The 20,076-nt window shown below is 42.3% G+C and overlaps 1 protein-coding gene across 2 annotated transcripts in view; it reads left to right on the forward strand.

Annotated features, from left to right (window-relative positions):
- The window catches only part of LOC144597417 (synaptotagmin-16-like), a 126,003-nt gene that overhangs the window by 67,951 nt on the left and 37,976 nt on the right, over positions 1-20,076 (forward strand). The window contains exons 2-3 of one of the 2 annotated variants that reach the window (XM_078406770.1): positions 5,580-5,759; positions 16,288-16,923. In XM_078406770.1, coding sequence (XP_078262896.1) covers positions 5,580-5,759; positions 16,288-16,923 — 816 coding nt within the window. The remainder of the gene's footprint in view (positions 1-5,579; positions 5,760-16,287; positions 16,924-20,076) is intronic. The other variant, XM_078406769.1, reaches the window with a different exon arrangement.

Raw genomic sequence — 20,076 nt, forward strand, 5'->3', positions numbered from 1 at the left:
GGCTGTGGTACAGGCATATTTCACAGACTTAAATCACAATAAAGAAAAGTGAGCCCATTCCCCACAAACAAAGCCAATAACGACTTAATTTATGCACGGTTTTTTCCGATTGATTGTAAAACTGAAATCTGAGTGAGCATAGCAAAAATCGCACACAGTTTTGTGCCATTTCACCAATTATGACCATGTGGTTTTCGTGTAGAAGACAAATAGTAAAGTTGTCCTTGAATTTGATCCCCCCCCCCAAAAAAAAAAAACCCAGACTGATCTAATCTTATTCATAGTTTTTTTCAGAGATACAGCATGAAAACAGGCCCTTTGGCTCAACATGTCCACACTGACCATCCAGCACCCATTCACACCAGTTCAATGCTATCCAACTTTCTCATCCACTCCCTACATATTCGGGGCAATTTTACAGCAGTCAATTTACCTACAAACCCGCAGGGCATTGGGATGTAGGGGGTAATCCACATGGTTACAGGGAGAACGTGCAAGCTCCACACAAACAGCACCCAATGACAGGAAAAAACCCTGCATCCGTGAGGCAGCAACTGTACCAGCTGAGCCATTGTGCAAGTAGGAGGGGAATAATTGTGATAACAAATTCCTTTGGATGAATCAATGCCGAAAATATTTCCCAAGCTGCAATTGATCCATAATAACGCACAAATAACCACCCAACAGGCACCACAGTGTTGTTTATCATTGGCTAGTGAGAAATGAGAGATCTCCAAACACTGATTGAGAATGTTGGTTTAAGGTTATGCAATATCATTTAGTATATATGAATTGTTCATCCTCAGTTGAACGGCAGCTGCTCCCTTGTGAATTTTCCAGCATTGATTCATGATACTACAGAATCTTAATTGCCTGGAATCCATGCAGATGGTGAGAAAGCAGCCCTGCTTGCACTTCATGCTCACTGTGCGATGGGTGATCAAACGTACATAGTCATAGAGTTCCTTCCCTACTGGCTAATAAAGCTGGTTGTGTCTAAATGATTTAGCAACAGTTGCTGGAAAAACTGTGTGCTTTGGGATGTTATTCCAGTATAGCTGTGACTGTTTAACCAAAGGACACAGTGCTATAAATCGCTCATCGATTGCTGTAGCACTGGACTCCCCTGAATTTCTTTGCAATTATGTTACTGCACTTAACATATTGCTAAATGATCGCTCAGGGAAATTGGGAAGCGAGCTGCAGGGAATCCCAGAATCTTAGCAAAATAGTCAAAATTTCATATTGTACAAACATATAAAACATTCTTCTTGATGTTTTCATTGCTCCTTTAGTAGTTAATGTTTGGATTGTTGAAACCTTGTGTACTAATGTTGCTCCTTCCCTCCGCAAAGTTAATTTTTAGACTCTCTTACACCGTCTATCATTTCTGACATACCAGATCCATTCTTCAATATAATCCAAAATAAAAAGCATTAATGCGAAAAATCTTAAATGAACACAGAAAATGTTGGAAGAGAAACAGAGGTGAGGATCCTTTGTCAGAACTAGGAAGGTGAGAAAACAAGTTGGTATGAAGTTAAAGTGAGGGTGGCGGTGGGATGGAGTTCTCCTGGGGATAGGCTGTGATCAAGGTTATAGAAACATAGAAAATAGGTGCAGGAGTAGGCCATTCGGCCCTTCGTGCCTGCACCGCCATTCAATATGATCATGGCTGATCATCCAACTCAGTATCCTGTACCTGCCTTCTCTCCATACCCCCTGATCCCTTTAGCCACAAGGGCCACATCTAACTCCCTCTTAAATATAGCCAATGAACTGGCCTCAACTACCTTCTGTGGCAGAGAATTCCACAGATTCACCACTCTCTGTGTGAAACAAAACTTTCTCATCTCGGTTCTAAAAGACTTCCCCCTTATCCTTAAACTGTGAACCCTTGTTCTGGACTTCCCCAAAATCTAGGCGATGGGTCCATGAGGGTAGTCAGGTAGGGAGAACATGGTCCTTTGGTCATAAAACTTAAATAATGGTGGTTAGAGAGGGAGAATGCAGACAAAGGAATGTCAAAGTTGCGAAATGCAATGCTGTAGAACATGTCCAGCAGGTTCGGTTGCACGAAAACAAAGAAAAACTCAGCCAGAGTGGTGGATGGAACTGAAACACAGACCATAGAACAGTACAGCACAGGACCAGGCCCTTCAGCCCACAATGTCCTTGCCGAGCATGATGCCAAGGAAAAAATGGAAAATAGAGGTAGGGGTGGGGTAAAGCCTGGCAGGTGATAGGTGGATACAGGTGAAAGGGAGTGATTGGCAGATGGGTGGGGATAGTGATAAAGGCCCTTTTGTCACCTTTTCAAGGTGACAAAAGGGCGTCAGATAAGAAAAGAAGAGGAGGAGCGAAATGTAGAGCTGGAGTGGTGTAGGAGAAAGAAAAGGGGCTATTTCTTTCAACTGGAGAAATCAATATTCATATCACTGAAATGGGCAATGAGGTGCTGTTTTCGCATTCATGGGACCTGGCACAGGCTATGGAGAATTCCAAGGGCAGAAAGTGTATGAAAATAACTGCAGATGCAGTACAAGATGCTGGTACAAATCGAAGGTATCACAAAATGCTGGAGTAACTCAGCAGGTCAGGCAGCATCTAGGAGAGAGGGAATGGGTGACGTTTCAGGTCGAGACCCTTCTTCAGACAGGGTATAAAGGTCAGTAAAGGTCATCTTATTCCTTTACACATGATTTCTTGGACTGAAAGAACACTGATGTGGATGATGGCCAATGACGTGAAGGAGTGAAGTTATCATACAAGCTCCACTCTACTATTTCTCAGTTAATGTTATTGTATCAAGAGTGTAGCTGCTCCGTAAACTGGTTAACAATCACGAGACAAGAGAACAAATCCAGAGTGCAGCTTCTCTCTGTTTTTAACATAAATAAGGCGGACCACACCAGCAGGAAACTGTTTTCAATACATGTGTCAGCTTCGTGTGAGAACATTCATCTGGGGCATTTTCATAAATATACTTTGTGGGGAGGGTGTGGTAAATTGTATTTAAATTGGAAATTGTATTCAAATTGATTTATCAATAATCGTTCACCAGGCAGGTTCCAGCACTTTCTCAAATCTCCTTGTTTACGGTAGGCAGTGCAAAAAACGTTGCCGCAATCTGAATATTCAACTTTAAGTGTGAGCGTGGCAAATTTCAGAGGCCTGCTTAAGTTCATTCCCAGTATATTTGCATTGCTAAGGCCATTGTTAAGACCAGCATTTATTGTGCAAGTGTCCTTGTGAAGGCAGGAGTGGGATACCTTCTTGAACTGTTACCAGTGTATTGCTGTTATTGCTGATAAATGGGAATTACAGCATTTTGAGCCAGAGTAGTGCCATCTATACAAGTCGGGATGCTCTCTGACCCATGTGGCAGCTGTTGAGTTTTGTTTATTATTTTCATGTGTATCGGGGTACAGTGAAAAGCTATTTGTTGCGTGATATCCAGTTAAAGAAAAGCCTTTCCATGACAATCCATAGACAATCAAACCATCCGCAGTGCACAGGTGAGGGGTGCAACACTTCTTGCAAGATAAAGTCCAATTAAAGATAGTTCAAAGTTCTCCAATGAGGTAGATGGGAGGTCAGGAACGCACTCTAGCTGGTGAGAGGACGGTTCAGTTGCCTGATAACAGCTGGGAAGAAACTGTCCTGAATCTGGAGGTGTGTTTTTTCAAACATCTTGCCTGATGGGAGAGGGGAGAAGAGGGAGTGATCGGAGTGAGACTGGTCCTTGATTATGCTGGTGGCCTTGCAGAGGTTCTTGTTCAAGTGGTTAAGCAATACTGTTGAAGGAAGTTGGTGCACTGTGGCGTTTAGATGGTGAACACTGCTACCATATTGTGCTAGTGATAGAGGGGGCAAATGTTTAAGATTGTGGTTAGGTGACCACAGGGAACTTTAAGGTTGGGTCCCAATTTGGCCATGCATACTTTAATAAGGCTTATGCTTGCCTTGAGCTTTCCAGGCCTGTCGTGATGTCTCCATCGTTGCCTTTGCGTGAATGAGCCCCTTTACACCACATTGGTGAATGATCCTGGCTTCATTGCTTGAAATGCGTGTCGTTGTGTGCGCAGGTTGTTGTTGCATGACCCAACTAATCGGCGTGCATAGACATAAACTGCTGGAGTAACTCAGCGGGTCAGGCAGCATCTCTGCAGAAAATGGATAGGTGACGTGTCAGGTCCCTTTATATCTCGTACAAACTAGCATTTGCAGTTCATTTTTATTATATTTAATCTCCGTGCAATTCAGCTGGTCAGGGGATGGAGCTAAAATGTTTAGAAGTCCGACCTTCAGTAATCAAAGGGGTTAAGCTGCATGCACTATTGCATCCTTGAGCAATGAGCATAATGTCACGGCTCTCGTATAATTGAGAACTTAAGTGGGCAATTAATCATTTCATAATCGTTATCAAGATACACAATATAATTTGAATTTCCACCTACACACCAGTCTGCAACATAATCCTAAATCTGGCAGGTTAGCATTTAACAATTAACTGTAACGTTCGGTGCCTGATGACTAAATGGTAGTTTATTATGAAAAGGAAAATGTCAATCAGTCTCTTTGGGAGCTGGAAGGGCGTGGAAATATTTGAAGAGCTTTCTATGGGAGGGAACAGTAATTTCACTCCCACGCTGTTCTCATTCAGATTGCCAGTGATCAGAATCAAACATTTTGTTTGATATTGTACCATTGGTATCAAATCTAAATCATCGGATATGGATGGGTGCTTATGTACAGTCTTCTCACAAATTCAGCTTTCAGCCCTTACTCCACACAGATAAGCATCATGTGTTGGAGTAAAGGTTCTGACTGTCTACCTCATCTATGCCTCTCATTGTTTAGAGATACAGCATGGAAATGTGCTCTGCAGCCCACCATGTCCAAGCTGGACATCGATCAACCATTCACAGTAGTTCCATGTTAACCCACTTTTACATCCACTCCCTACACACGCAGGGCAATTTACAGCGGCCAAATAACCCACAAACCCACATGCCTTTGGGATGTGGGAGGAAACTGGAGCACCGGGAGGAAACACACGCTGTCACAGGGCGACCAAACTCCATGTAGAAAGAGCGCCTGAGGTCAGGGTCGAACCCACATCTCTGGCACTGTGAGGCAGAAGCCCTACCACCTGCTCCCCTGTGCCGCCTTCATTAATTTGTGTACTTCTATCTGGTCTCCACTCAACCTCCTACGTCCTAGAGAAAATAGTCGAAGTTTGTCCAGCCTCTCATTATAGCTAACTTTTAGTCAGATTTCGATTTTGTACAGTGTTAAACTGTTTTAAAATTGTCGTATTTTCATGGCACATCACATTGTGCTTTCCAGGTCTAGGCACTGGGAACTAATGGCAAATGAGTTGTTGCTCATAATTCCTAATGACTGCTCTTACTGGGAGATGCCAACCAGAGGCAAGTCATGTTCAGCCAGAAAACTGACCAATTCTGGGTAACGTCATTCCAAATGGTTGGTTTATAAGGAGAAGCAGCAAAAACAGGATCATATTGAAATATCTTCATCCTCATTGATTAATTTTACTCTTGTTCTCTCTGTAGTAACACCAGAGGCCATTGGGTTTTTGTCTGCAGTTGGAGTCTTTGTTGTCTTGTTGGCAGTTCTGTTCCTCTTCATCAACAAAAAACTGTGCTTTGAGAAAATTGGAGGCCTCCCATGCCTTGAACTGAAGCGAGAAAAGAAGCGGGAACACGAGAGAGCTGGAATCCACAAGAGCCTCGGTGAGTCTTGTGCTTATTTCTTAATGTGGGGCTGAACATCTGTGAGCTTCCTTTTAACTAGAGGACTGAGGTTTAAGGTCAGATGGAAATTATTTAAAGGAGGTCTGAGAGGGAGGATTTTCAATGGGTGGTGGGTATTTGGAACAAGCTACTTGAGAAGATGGTAGAGGCAGGTACAATCTCAGTATTTCAAAAGCATTTGGACATGTATGGATCGGATAAGAATAGAGAGATTTCGGCTAAATGCAGGAAAATTAGCATTATTAGGCATCTTGATTGGCCTGGACAAATAGGGCCGAAGGTTACTGTAAGTTACACCCAACGTTTAGGTGAGGGGCAGTGTCTTGGGTTAGAATAAAATAGGATAGTTATAAGATTGCTGTTTGATATACTGTGTGGACTGAAGACATTGTCTGCAGTTTAGATGCTTTGTGATCTATGACTAACAACATTGGCATTGTTATTGAGAGAGCTGTTAATAGACTAACCATAACAGGCTGCTAATTATTTGTAAAATGGATATTAATGCCTTGACATTTAGAGAAAATAAAGAGTAATACTGAGTCATAATATCCTCTCCTGTCTCTGGTTGAATATTATTCCAAGTAACCAGTGAATTTAGTCTGTTACTTTAATCGAGGTGCTTATCATTTAAATGGCTTAACATCATTGTCTCGATAGATGTTATGGTAGCAAGACTGATTAAGAGTGTATCACAAAATGCTGGAGTAACTCAGCAGGTCAGGAGGCATCTAGGAGAGAGGGGATGGGTGACGTTTCGGGTCAAGACCCTTCTTCAGACTGAAGTGATTAAGAGTGTAGGTTCTTCAGACTTCAGATTAAGAGTATAGGTTCATTGTTTGTTCCCTGTTATCAATGGCAAAAGTTTTCTAGGTACTTCGGCAGCAGAATAGAGGTCCAGAAGAGATATTTGGGTACTGGAAGATGAGCCACAACGAGCCAGTTGTATGTCTGATCCGTACTTTATGTTATGAAGCAGTTAACATTTATTTCCATTAGGAGTCTGCCATTGATTTGTTTGTGTCTGGGGCTCCTTTGATTGCATACAGGTATTAACTTTCAACTGTTGCAATTTTTAAACACATTTTAAGTGAGGCTCATGGATTTGTATTTATAACCAATCATAACATGAGACGGCAGATCCTGGCTGGAGATCAATTTTTTTTGTGTCATGTTTTTAATCACCGATGAATGATTTTAGTGTCATTTTTGAATGGCCTGCTCTGTGATGAGCATTGGACACTGGACTAGGTTTGTCTTTGTAGCATCCGTGCACAATAGCACCAGCAGCACGATTATTAGAGTTATTTTAGCGATACGATAAAATTGCACTTTAATAATTCTGTGCTGTTTTGCAGTGATGCCGGGTGAGAGTAATTACACTAATTCACATCTCAGCTGCCGCCAAGTTCAAAGGTTTATTTTTTTAAAGCTGTCATACCTTGAAATCTGCAGTGCTGACAGTTGAAATAAGCCAGAATATAATTTTCAAATTTAATATTTAAACAAAGCAAAAAAACGACAAATATTTCCTTCATGTTGTGCCAGTCTGCAAAGCAAGCCTCACTGTAATTTACAGTTGTGTGAGTGTGTGTGTGTTCGTATACTCGTGCGTGTTTATATTTCTGCAACCCCTCCCACTCCACCAGTTCTCCACTTTGTCTGCCTCCCCCCCCTGCAGATGGTAAATCATCCTTAAGGGCCTGTCCCACTTAGACGATTTTAAGATGACTGCCGGCGACTAAGCTGTCGCCGACAGTTCGCCGGGGTGTCAATAGACAATAGACAATAGACAATAGGTGCAGGAGTAGGCCATTCAGCCCTTCGAGCCAGCACCGCCATTGCGATCATGGCTGATCACTCTCAATCAGTACCTCGTTCCTGCCTTCTCCCCATACCCCCTCACTCCGCTATCCTTAAGAGCTCTTGTCGCGGGCATGATCATGAGGAATCTTCCAAAAATCGTAGTGGATCTCAGCGCGTCGCTGAGAAATCATCCGGTTTGAAATTTCTCGGCGACAGCTGGCTTGTCGCCAGGTATCGTTGCTTATTGCGGGCGCTGTCGCATGCTGTTCCCAGGTTTGATAGGTTCTCTTAGATGCATTTAGAAGCACATAATATTAAAATAAGTAAAGCCATTTCAAAATACCATAAAATGCTTGTGTTTAACCAATTTATTTACCGTCAGGACATTTGACAGGTAGATTGGAGGCGACAGTTTGACGGTCAGGTAAGCGTGGGAATTTTTGCGATGTTTATGGCCATCGGCCATTACATTTAAAGTGGGCTCCCAACCCAGATATGCAACCCAGAAACCAGATATGCATCTCCCGTACATTTTCAAAGAATGCCCACACACGTTTCACAAAAATCCACTTTAAATTATTTTTTTAAATACAGCTATTAGTAAACTGGAAGTAAATCCAGTTTATGCCTTGTTACAGTGAAGCTTAGTTTTTAAGTAACCCATACAAGATGTTATAATTCAAAACTCTCAAGTACTTACCGACTTGTCAGTGATTTCAGCGAAAATTAGGTCGCCGGAGAAGCATTGACAGCATGGGAATTTTGCGATGTTTCCGAAGACGGTGTAATCTCGACCTGACTCGGCATTGTCGTGGTCATTGTAGTCGGGTAAAAGAAAATTTTGGTGATCTGCTACGACTTTGACAGTCGCCGGCAGTCTCCAAAAAAATCACCTAAGTGGGACAGGCCCTTTAAGCTGCCAGAAGATCTCCTGTAGCCAATAAATCTGCCCACTCGCTTCTCTGAATAATGCACCTTTGAAGATTGATGGAAATCATTGCCCAGTTAGAGACTATTTGTCTGTTGTGTGTCAGCACCGTTTTTGGCACCTTGGTTGAAGTTGACAAAACCCTTTCTCCTGTCTGTTTTCCCTTCTCAAGTAGCCATATGGTGGAGCAATCTGCATTCTAATTGTATCTTAAAACCTCTTCTCAATAATCCGTTCCTTTGAGTTTATAGCTGTTGTTGCACCTTCTCCAATCAGTGGACACATTTCTTAGTTTTGGAAACATCCTCCCTTAACCTTAGAGTGGGAAATATCCCTTGTTAAAGATTTTCCAAATCTACTGTTTGTATTCCTGATATCATGCTTGGGAACCCTTCCCGTTGTTTTTTGACTGCCCCAATGGCCTTTGTATGATGGGATGCCTCAAGCTATTCCCAGTATGCCTACCAGAAATTCTTGTTTTGTAGTTGGGAATTAAAGTTGAGAACTCAAAGGATTGAGACTAGCAGTGGGGGCTTTTCGGCTGGGGCAGGTTCAATCATTGCTTGTCATACTGACAGAGTGAACGCAGTGAGAGAACGTGGCCCCTTCCAGAGCAGAACACCAGTGCATATCTGCTGGGCGTGCAGTGATGGCATGGTGGCGCAGCAGCAGAGTTGATGCCTTATAGCGCCAGAGACCCTGGTTCGATCGTGACCTCAGGTGCTTGTCTCTACTGAGTTTGTACCTTCTCACCATGACCTGAGTGGGTTTTTCCCCAGGTGCTCCGGTTTCCTCCCACATTCCAAAGATGTACAGGTCTGTCGGTTAATTGGTTTCAGTAAAATTGTAAATTGTCCCTAGTGTGTGTAGGACAGTGTTAAGTGTGCGGGGGATCGCTGGTCGGCATGGACTCAGTGGGCCGAAGTGCCTGTTTCAGTGCTGTATCTCTCAACCAAACTAAAAAAGCTGATGGAGTATTATTGGTGTAAAGAAGGCTTATTGCCAAAGACGTCACCACTTGCAGTTTTACAGATCCTGAAAACTGTTGTCAAAGGCCTGGAATATGCAGGTCTGTTTCCTGCTCGCCCTCCCTGGGACCCAACAGAAACCAGTGGGTCCTGCCAAAGAAAACAAATGTTATGTTTGTCCTCGAACACTGCTTTCCCAACACTCCATTCAACAGCATAAATATACTCTTTGACCACCAAAGTATTTGCACCGCTGTGGTGGTTAAGGTTATGCAATCAATCAACAAAGGCCACTCCCAAGTACGTGATTCTTGAGTGGTAGGCAAAATGGTAAAGATGTCAATTTCTGTTTCAGCACTTAAATTTCATTGTCGATATCTCACTTTAAATAACGAGGTTCTAATTTTTATATTCCACTGTCACTCAGAAAGCAGCCCACAAAATCTAATGTTCTTTCCTCCACCAAATCTAATGGTTGGAAGGAATAGAAATTGAGAACTAAGAGAGGAACATCTGTTCACGTTGTCCTACTCAATGTTTTTCTGATAAAATCTTATTGAAATTATCATTGACGTGCTCAAAGCTCAAGGTCTCTTCACACTTGTACTTTAGTTTCCTATAGTTAAAAACCTCTTCTGGAAAGGCAAGGTTTTCCTTTTTACCTTCTTTATCATTGTCCTTCCCCTCATAGAGTCATATAGTCATACAGCATGGAAATAGGCCCTCCGACTCATCTTGCCCACACTGGCCAACCTGTCCCATCTACGCTAGTGCCACCTGCCTACATTTAGACCATATCCCTCCAAACCTTTCCTATTCATGTACCTGCCTATCTGTTTCTTAAATGTTTTAATAGTCCCTGCCTCAACGACCTCCTGCAGCTCGTTCCACACATCCACCACCCTCAGCATGATAAAGTTACCCCTCAGATTCCTGTTAAACCTTTCCCCCTTCACCTTAAACCTATGTCCTCTGGTTTGCGATTCTCCTACTCTGGGGAAGAAAATCTGTGCATCTACCTGATCCACTCCACTCATGATTTTATACATTTCTATCATCCTCCTGCCCTCCAAGGAAGTCCCTGTTTGCTCAATCTCTCCCCATAACTCAGACCTTTGAGCCCGAGTAACATCCTCAACCTCCTTCCATAAACTCAGAATAAAAAGCCATTGGCTTCCTTCTGCTGTGTGTTTGCTGATCCTTGACAAACCAATAATCAAGTTAAATTAAATTTATTTTAAGTTCATGCAACATTGTTCACTTCTCTTTATGTCATCAAACCATTTTTTAATGTCCTAACACTAAAGTTTGTACATTGTACCAGGGGACAAAAGGGGATGTAATTCTATTAGGTTGTAGAATTATACAGCAAAAGCATAATTTGAAACTAATAGTCTTTGGATAAGACTAGAAGTATGTTTTTCTTGATCCGATGAGTTTGTCCAGTAATTTGTTTTGTTTTACTCAAGACTCCTGCATCTCAATCTATTGTGTCTTCTTAAGTCTCTTAGAAAATGTTGATTAGTCCTGAACCATGTTGCCTCCAGGTCTGGTCTGCACACTTTGGGAAGGCTGTGAAGGTATTAGAAAGGGTCAGACAAAACTTACCAGAATGGTTCTTGGGGTGAGGGATGGCAATACAAGATTAGAGCAGAGGACCTAGTTCTGTTTCCCTGTATCTGGCCTGGCATCTGGTGGACTCTGGGGTCTGGTTGACAGTGAGTGGGTCCAGGACCAACTGCACTCAGCCCCAGGTTCAGGCTGAGTGTGGCTGAGACCCCAGACTGGGCAGCTGTCCCCAATAGTAGATGGTTCAAGGACTAAGGAGCACAGATTTAAAGTCATCATTAAAGATGTAGTGCGGGCTGTGAGGCAAAACACCGTTTTTGCAGAGAATATGGTGACAAACATGTAACTCAAATGGTTGTCAGTGTGATGGAAACTGAATCGGGTAGGGTCCCAATTGAGAGAAAATAATTTGCAGGGCCGTGGGGAAACGATGGAACCGAACAAAATGTTGGTAAAGGCTTGATGGACTGAATGGTCTCCCACATCATAAGACTCCAGGATTCTGTCTGTGCATAAAGGTAATCTCATAATTATTGCATTAATAACATGATACAAGCATCAATTATGCTGCCTCTACAATGCTTGGGCTCTGTACCTTCATTCATTAGTGTTGTGCCAATGAATAATAATAATAATAATAATAATGCATTACATTTATATAGCGCTTTTCATATACTCAAAGACGCTTTACAGGGATTTAGAGAACATAGGGAAATGCATAAATAGATAAATAAGTAAATAAGTAAACGAACAGAGAAAGGAGACAGAAGGTGAGGTGACCTTCAGTGGTTGAAGGCAGTACTGAACAGGTGAGACTTCAGTGATGTTTTGAATGTGGTGAGTGTGGAGGAGTCTCTAACGGTTTGGGGTAGTGAGTTCCATAGGGTGGGAGCAGCGATGGAGAAAGCCCTGTCCCCCCAGGATCTGAGTTTGGTCCGGATGTGGGGGGATAGGAGATTGGCAGCAGCAGAGCGGAGGGTGCAGGTGGGAGTATGCCTGTGGAGGAGGTCGGTCAGGTAGGATGGGGCCAGGTTATGGAGGGCTTTGTAGGTTATGAGGAGGATTTTGTACTGGATTCTCTGGGGGATGGGGAGCCAGTGGAGTTTGTAAAGGACGGGGGTGATATGGTCACGGATCGGGGTGTGGGTGAGTAGACGGGCAGCGGAGTTTTGAATGTATTGAAGTTTACTGATGATTTTTGAGGGTGCGCCATAGAGGAGGCTGTTGCAGTAGTCCAGACGGGAGGTGATGAAGGCGTGGATGAGGGTTTCTGCAGCTGTGGAGGAGAGGGATGGACGGAGACGGGCAATGATTTTGAGGTGGAAGAAGGCTGTCTTTGTGATGTGTTTGATGTGTTTGTCGAAGGAGAGGGTTTGATCAAAGATGATTCCAAGATTCCGGATGTGAGGGGAGGTGGATATTGGGAGACCATCAATGTTGAGGATGAAGTTTTGGGTGGATTTGGTGAGCGTTTTTGGACCAATGATGATGATTTCAGATTTGTTGCAATTGAGTTTGAGGAAATTTGATTGAAGCCAAGATTTTATTTAATTGATGCAGTTTGTCAGTGTAGAGTGTGTGATGGGGGAGATTGACTTGGTGGAGATGAGGAGCTGGATATCATCGGCGAAGCAGTGGAAGTTGAGACCATGACGGCGGATTAATTGACCAAGGGGGAACAGGTAGAGGATGAAGAGGAGGGGGCCAAGGACTGAGCCTTGAGGGACACCTTGGGGGAGGGGAGCGGTGGGGGATTTACAGTTGTTAATGGAGATGAACTGGTGCCTGTCAGAGAGGTAAGATTTGAACCAGGATAGGGCTGTGCCGGTGATGTTAAAGGAGGTTTCAAGTCGGGTGAGGAGAATGGAGTGATTTATGGTGTCAAAGGTGGCGCTGAGGTCAAGTAGGATGAGGATGTTGAGGTTACCAGCGTCGGAGGAGAGGAGAAGGTCGTTTGTGATTTTGAGGAGCGCAGTTTCAGTACAGTGGTTGGAGCGGAGTCCGGATTGGAAAGTTTCATACAGGTTATTGGTAGAGAGGTGGTATTTGAGTTGGGAAGCTACAGCACGTTCCAAAACTTTGGACAGAAAGGGTAGGTTGGAGATTGGTCTGAAGTTGTTTGGAATAAGACACAGACGCTGCAGTTGGAATGATGATAAAACAGGCATCCTCCAATATCATCACACTATGAAACTGGCAACATCTTGTGGAATATGCATGTGTTAGGTTGGAGTCTCAAATTGAGAAAGTGCCGTCAGCAATTTTCTGCCCCTTCACAGATTGTGTTGTTTCACAGTTTTCTCCACCATAATCTCCAAATGTCTTCTAATTGTTGAAAAATTCAGATCCTGACAAATTATTTTTGCAAGGATTATGGACGTTTAAAGTCTTGTTAAGGTATAATTACAGCTTGGCAAATCATCTGGACCTAAACAAACCAATTTTATGTTTATGGATTGTAATTCCCTTAGATATATCTTTCAGAATATTACTGATTTTTAAAATAATAGATATTTTCTTGCTTTTAAAGATTTTTTTGATACTTTAGCCTCTGCCATAAAATTGTGTTCCAATATTTACTTTGCAATCTGTGCAAAATGTTAGCCAAATAATATGTATCATGTTTCTTGGCTTGCTGCCAGTGTGAATTCCTCAGTGTTTGACTGCTTAAATGGATCACGCTTGCTACTTGCCAGGGACCTCGGTCTCAACCATCTGATGGTAACCTACACCAGAAGGGGAAGCCCACGTTACTGAGATCACTGGATCTTTGTGGGCAGAATCACCTCAAGCCAATAGCAAAGTCTTGTCATCACTGCTGCTGATGGCAACTTTGTTGTAAATGCTATTAATTTCTCTGCCCAGGGAACATAGTGAAGCGGGAAAAATGTACTGTTTGATAAGTATTTATACAGCTGTCACTCTTGGTGGATTGGAGTGGATGTACAGTGAAAATACTGACCATTTCCTTTGATTGTTGCTACTTGAGTTGCCCCACAATATTTTCAGTATTATTAGCATCAAATAAAGAAAAGTATTCAAATAAAGTGAAAAAGAAGCAGTCAATTCTTCTCCTGAGGAAGGATCTTTGCTCGATTTGCTGACACCAGGATCCAGAAGGGCAAGCAATGACTCTTGGAGACTCCTGGTCAGTTCGCGGGGGGGGGGAGTTATGAAGTCTATTATGCCATGAAGATAGACGCAATGTGCTGAAGTAACTTAGCGGGCCAGGTAGCATCTCTGGAGAAAAAATATGGGTGTCGTTTTGGGTCGGGACCTATCTTCAGACTAAGTAAAGGGAAGCCCAAGTAAAGTGTAGCCTATAATGGCCCATTGTTGGCCTGGGAAGAGTTGATAATGAAGGGATAGAAGGATGGTAACAGTGGAATTAATAGGATGACTAGGGTGGGGGAGGGGTGGAGAGAGCAAATGCAGGGGTTACTTGAAATTAGAGAAATCAACGTTCATATGTTGTGCGCCATTATGGGCTTCAGCCTTCCTTGGTCATCTGTTGCTGACCCTGCTTTCTTCTAGCCTTTTCCTACTGATGGGTTTCAGCCTTCCCTCAGTGGAAGAGATTGTCTGCTGCAAAGGCCAACCTAAAGTGCTGGATGTTGTGGGCTGTGGAATTCACCTATGCTGTACACTTAGAAATTCTAGTGCAAAGATTTTTATGTAAGACAACAGCTAATGTATCAAACCTCTTGGGCAAATGAAGCTCACCTTTGCTAACTCGTTGGTTGGATCTGAAGCCTCTCTTTCAGTTCTTTATGGGATTACATTTATTGGAATCTATCTGCAGAATTCTTATTTATTCCAATTACCATCTATAACATATAACATATAACATATAACATATAACAACTACAGCATGGAAACAGGCCTGTCCGGCCCTACCAGTCCACGCCGACCATTCTCCCTGACCTAGTCTCATCTACCTGCACTCAGACCATAACCCTCCAATCCTCTCCAATCCATATACCTATCCAATTTACTCTTAAATAATAAAATCGAGCCAGCCTCCACCACTTCCACCGGAAGCCCATTCCATACAGCCACAACCCTCTGAGTAAAGAAGTTCCCCCTCATGTTACCCCTAAACCTTTGTCCCTCAATTCTGAAGCTATGTCCCCTTGTTGGAATCTTCCCCACTCTCAAAGGGAAAAGCCTACCCACGTCAACTCTGTCCGTCCCTCTCAAAATTTTAAAAACCTCTATCAAGTCCCCCCTCAACCTTCTACGCTCCAAAGAATAAAGACCCAACCTGTTCAACCTCTCTCTGTAGCCTAAGTGCTGAAACCCAGGCAACATTCTAGTAAATCTCCTCTGTACCCTCTCCATTTTGTCGACATCCTTCCTATAATTTGGCGACCAGAACTGCACACCATACTCCAGATTTGGCCTCACCAATGCCCTGTACAATTTCAACATTACATCCCAACTTCTATACTCGATGCTCTGATTTATAAAGGCAAGCATACCAAACGCCTTCTTCACCACCCTATCCACATGAGATTCCACCTTCAGGGAACAATGCACAGTTATTCCCAGATCCCTCTGTTCCACTGCATTCCTCAATTCCCTACCATTTACCCTGTACGTCCTATTTTGATTTGTCCTACCAAAATGCAGCACCTCACACTTATCAGCATTAAACTCCATCTGCCATCTTTCAGCCCACCCTTCCAAAAGGCCCAAGTCTCTCTGTAGACTTTGAAAATCTACCTCACTATCAACTACTCCACCTATCTTAGTATCATCTGCATATTTACTAATCCAATTTGCCACACCATCATCCAGATCATTAATGTAAATGACAAACAACAGTGGACCCAACACAGATCCTTGGGGCACTCCACTAGACACTGGCCTCCAACCTGACATACAATTGTCAACCGGGAAATTTGGGAAATTATTTGAACTGCGTAAAGCAGGCCTCTCGATTTAATACTTTCTATGTCAATCGATCTGAAGTTGGCATATGTTGGTGAGGATCTCTTTATTTTTCTAATTGTGGCTCTTGACTGATGTGTATTGGCTTTTCTTATTTCTCCTTTGGCCTGGCCTTCCTTGGTTTATTTTCCCAACTTGGCAGACTGGTGGTTGTTTCTCAACGTTGACCGTGTGAAGATGTTAATTGATTATGATCCTCATTCTGTAGCTCTTACGAAAGTAACTGTTGACACACATTAAAACATTGGGTCCACTGGTGATGAAGGAGTGTGCTTTTTACTAGCTATGGCTTCGGAAGAAATTTCAAAGAAGGATCCCGCCACACAGTCTCTCTCAATGTGGATGTCTCAGATGTCTGAATCATTCCAACAAACTGGGAGTTCCATTTCCACTGCATTTCTAAAACTAAATCTTCACCAAAATGCACCTAATCAGACATTGAACACTGGGCCACCAGGCTCTGCAACAAAAGCAGAGCAAGAGAGCCAGGAGCATCATTCGGTCCAGGTAACGGATCCAGTTTTAAGTGCTGCTGACGATGAACAAAAATGTGCAGAAGGTGATTTACACGCAGCGCCAGTTGATGAGTTGCAACCTTTAGATTACCACAACACTGAGGTAGGAACATGTTCTGTTGATGTTGAGACAAATCAAAGGCAGGCTGATGCTTGCATTTTGCAAGATGAAGTCTTAAGTCAAGATTCCTTAAGGTTATACAATGGATTAGATTCAACGGCTGGAAAGGACAATGCTTATACCAAAATGGATGCTTATGACTCCGAATGTCCTAGTGATCTGGCTGCCATTCCAGAAGAAATCGAGAAGGTGAACAGTCAGGATGAATCCAGTCACATCTACGTCGATGTTATACCTGATCCAGAATATGAGGATATTGGAAATTATAAGGAAAATAAGCCAGGTAAGATGGAAAGGGGAAGCTCCCACTTAAGACATGAAATAATTGTATAAATTACACTTTCTTCTATCTTTAATTCTTTCACCAGTTTATTTAATCTATAGGAGTCCATTATTGCTTATGATATAATCAGAGTGGAGTATGCTTTGTTCATGTTACTGTAAACATCCATGTTACTGTTGGTAAAGAATAGAATTGAACCTTGTCTTGTACGTATTTTAATTCAGATTAGTTACTTAAAATGTATTACAAGTAATTGTTAAGTTGGAGTGGGAATTATTGTTTTAATTCCTGCTGTGCTAATGCTGTTGGCATTTGAATCTTATCTGTTGGTGGGAGATGGGTGAATCATTAAGGGTGTGAAATTCTGTTGATATTATAAATTGTACAGCATCTAAAATGTTGCCATTTCTATAATTGCAATACTTGTTTGCATAGCAGGATTTTTTTTGGTATGTAATTAAGAAAAACGCCTCCAATTGTCGTTACAGGGCTTCCTAACAGTGTTGGGAAGTACTTTAGTTCACATCCTCTTTTCCATTATCACCTGCCAACACAATAACATTGCGTCTGCCTCAATGGTTCCTTGCTGTCTCCTATACTAGGTTAAGGAAGGAAAACCGTCTCAATAAAGCCCGGAGCAAAACAATCTGATTGATTTCCTCAAAAGGCGTTTTAAAAAAAAGATTTTGTGAATATGGTTAACTTTATAAAATGTCCCTCACTCCTTACTGAATAGTTATATCTAGTTCCATCCCTTGATGGTGCTGACCCAGTAAATCCTGACCAACAGCCATACACATCACCTGCCTTAGCCACTTAAAGATAAAGAGTAACTGAACGACTAGCTGTTGCTCGTGGATTTTACCTTTATAATACCTTCTTCCAAATGCGTGGAGTCCAAGCTAAAGAGCCGCACTTGCCTTTAAAGATGGAAGGGTTGGCTGCATACATTCATCAGATGTACCACAGCTAGGTATCACACATTATCTGGAGCCAAAGCTCCAGTCTTCACCTATTAGAATTGTTAGGTGATCATTGTTACCAAGCCTCCATCCCTCAGAGGTGGAGATAGAAACATAGAAACATAGAAAAATAGGTGCAGGAGTAGGCCATTCAGCCCTTCGAGCTAGCACCACCATTCACTATGATCATGGCCGATCATCTAAAATCAGTACAACATCAGGATACTGCCGCTGAGCCAATGACCCCTTTATCTGGATGGGAATACTCCATTGGATGTCAACCTAGTTCTGAGATTGGAAGTCTCCACTGAATACATGGATTGAAAATCAAAGTCTTTCAACTCAGTTTTGAAAATGCCACCACTAAACCAAATCCCAGGCTTTTGCCCAGCCGTAACAAAGTAATCTTGCTGAGCCTGAAATTGGGATTCCAATAAGAATGACTTTAATGCCAGTGATAACTCATTAAAATTAAATCGGCTAGATTTAAATCACACAAATTCGAAAATCCAATCGAACTTTGACTCACCTTCATTTTAGCTTAAATAATCTAATCCATTGAAATGAAAGTTGATCTTCTCTTCCTTTAAATAACAGCCCGGACCTGCAAAATCAACTTTCCTGCAAACTTGCAGTTTGTCTTTAATCACTGATGGGTTTTCTTTGTTAATGCATTTCAGCTAATAGATACTATTTATTCTTTGCACTTTGTATTGTTGCAGCCATTGCTTGCCAATGATTCTTGTTCATTTTTTTTTGCTGATAGTTTTTATCATTGCTTTTATGTGGTGTATTTTAAGTGCAGCTGATTTTCCCCTCAACTTCTTTTTGGTACGAAAAACACATTCAAGTATTGCAAGATGGAAAGGAAGCTTTATCAAAATCAGATTCCTGAAACCAGTGCCTATTACCCATATTATTTATATCAAGCAGTTTGATTGAACATTTACAAATTGTGGAACCACCAGTAGTTTATTGGTCCTGACCGCTTTGTAGTGTCAGCTTCATTGAAATTAATTTGGGTGCATAACAGATTTCATCATATGGGGAAATTACATGCAAGCTGTATGTAACAGAAAGTTGGACTAAATGGGTGAAATGGGAAGTAGCATTTTGACAGGCATAGTGGCTGGTTGACTAATATAGAGGGGAAAAAAATCTCAACCCTGCTGCCCAGTGATGGTGTGTTGCAAAGTGCAAATTTCATTGTTTATGGGCTGCCACCATGGATACGATGCAGGGGAGGGTAAACTTTGTTTGACATTCACTGATCATTGGAACATTGAAAACTGTAACATTCCAGAAGGATGCAGGAGACAGAGTGATATGTGCAGCCATAATAATAATAATAATAATATATTTATTTTATATAGCGCCTTAACACATGCACAAAGCGCTTTACAAATACAATTAACATAGAAACAAACAGACAAACAGACAAACTATCCTGACGGAAAAGCGGCGAATAATCAACGCCAGCGTCCTCTCACGTCAGGGTCCGGCAGTAGACATTAAAGAACACAAGACACACAGATACAATTTTTTACACAAAACAGCCATCACAGTGATTGCTCTAGGCATACCCTCACTGTGATGGAAGGCAAAGTCTTATCTCCTCCTCGTTCTTGACACAAGAGTAGGGCTAACGGAATCAAGGGATATGGGGTGAAAGCAGGAACGGGGTACAGGATTTTGGATGCTCAGCCATGATCAAATTGAATGGCTGGCTCGAAGAGCCGAATGGCCTACTCCTGCACCTGTGTTTCTATGTTTAAGAGTACATTTGCCACCGTAGTATCTATGGATGTGAGGGCTCTGACAAATGACGTTTATCAATGGAGGCTGGCCCTGTCTGGGACCCCTCTGTTGCCCCCGTCGCTTTCCCCCCTCAAAGCTATTGAATTCCCTTTGAAATGGCCCAACATTTGAGACGTCCCCCAAAGAAGAAAATTCCAAGGACTTGCATGCTTAGCAGTGTAAAGATGTTTTTACAATGCTGCTGAAACCTACATTTTGTGAGAAAATGGGAAGAAAGGAAAGCACCAAATAAAATTTAGAGCACCAGTAAATGTCTTACTGTGGGATTCTTTTACATGTAAAGAGTGCATTCAGATTCCCCTGGTAATTGTCTTATTCAGGTACGTGTGTGTCTGTGCAATGTTAGCCGAAATGCTGATGACTTGTATGACGT

The sequence above is a fragment of the Rhinoraja longicauda genome, chromosome 10, assembly GCF_053455715.1.
Source record: "Rhinoraja longicauda isolate Sanriku21f chromosome 10, sRhiLon1.1, whole genome shotgun sequence".
NCBI classification, from domain to species: domain Eukaryota; kingdom Metazoa; phylum Chordata; class Chondrichthyes; order Rajiformes; family Arhynchobatidae; genus Rhinoraja; species Rhinoraja longicauda.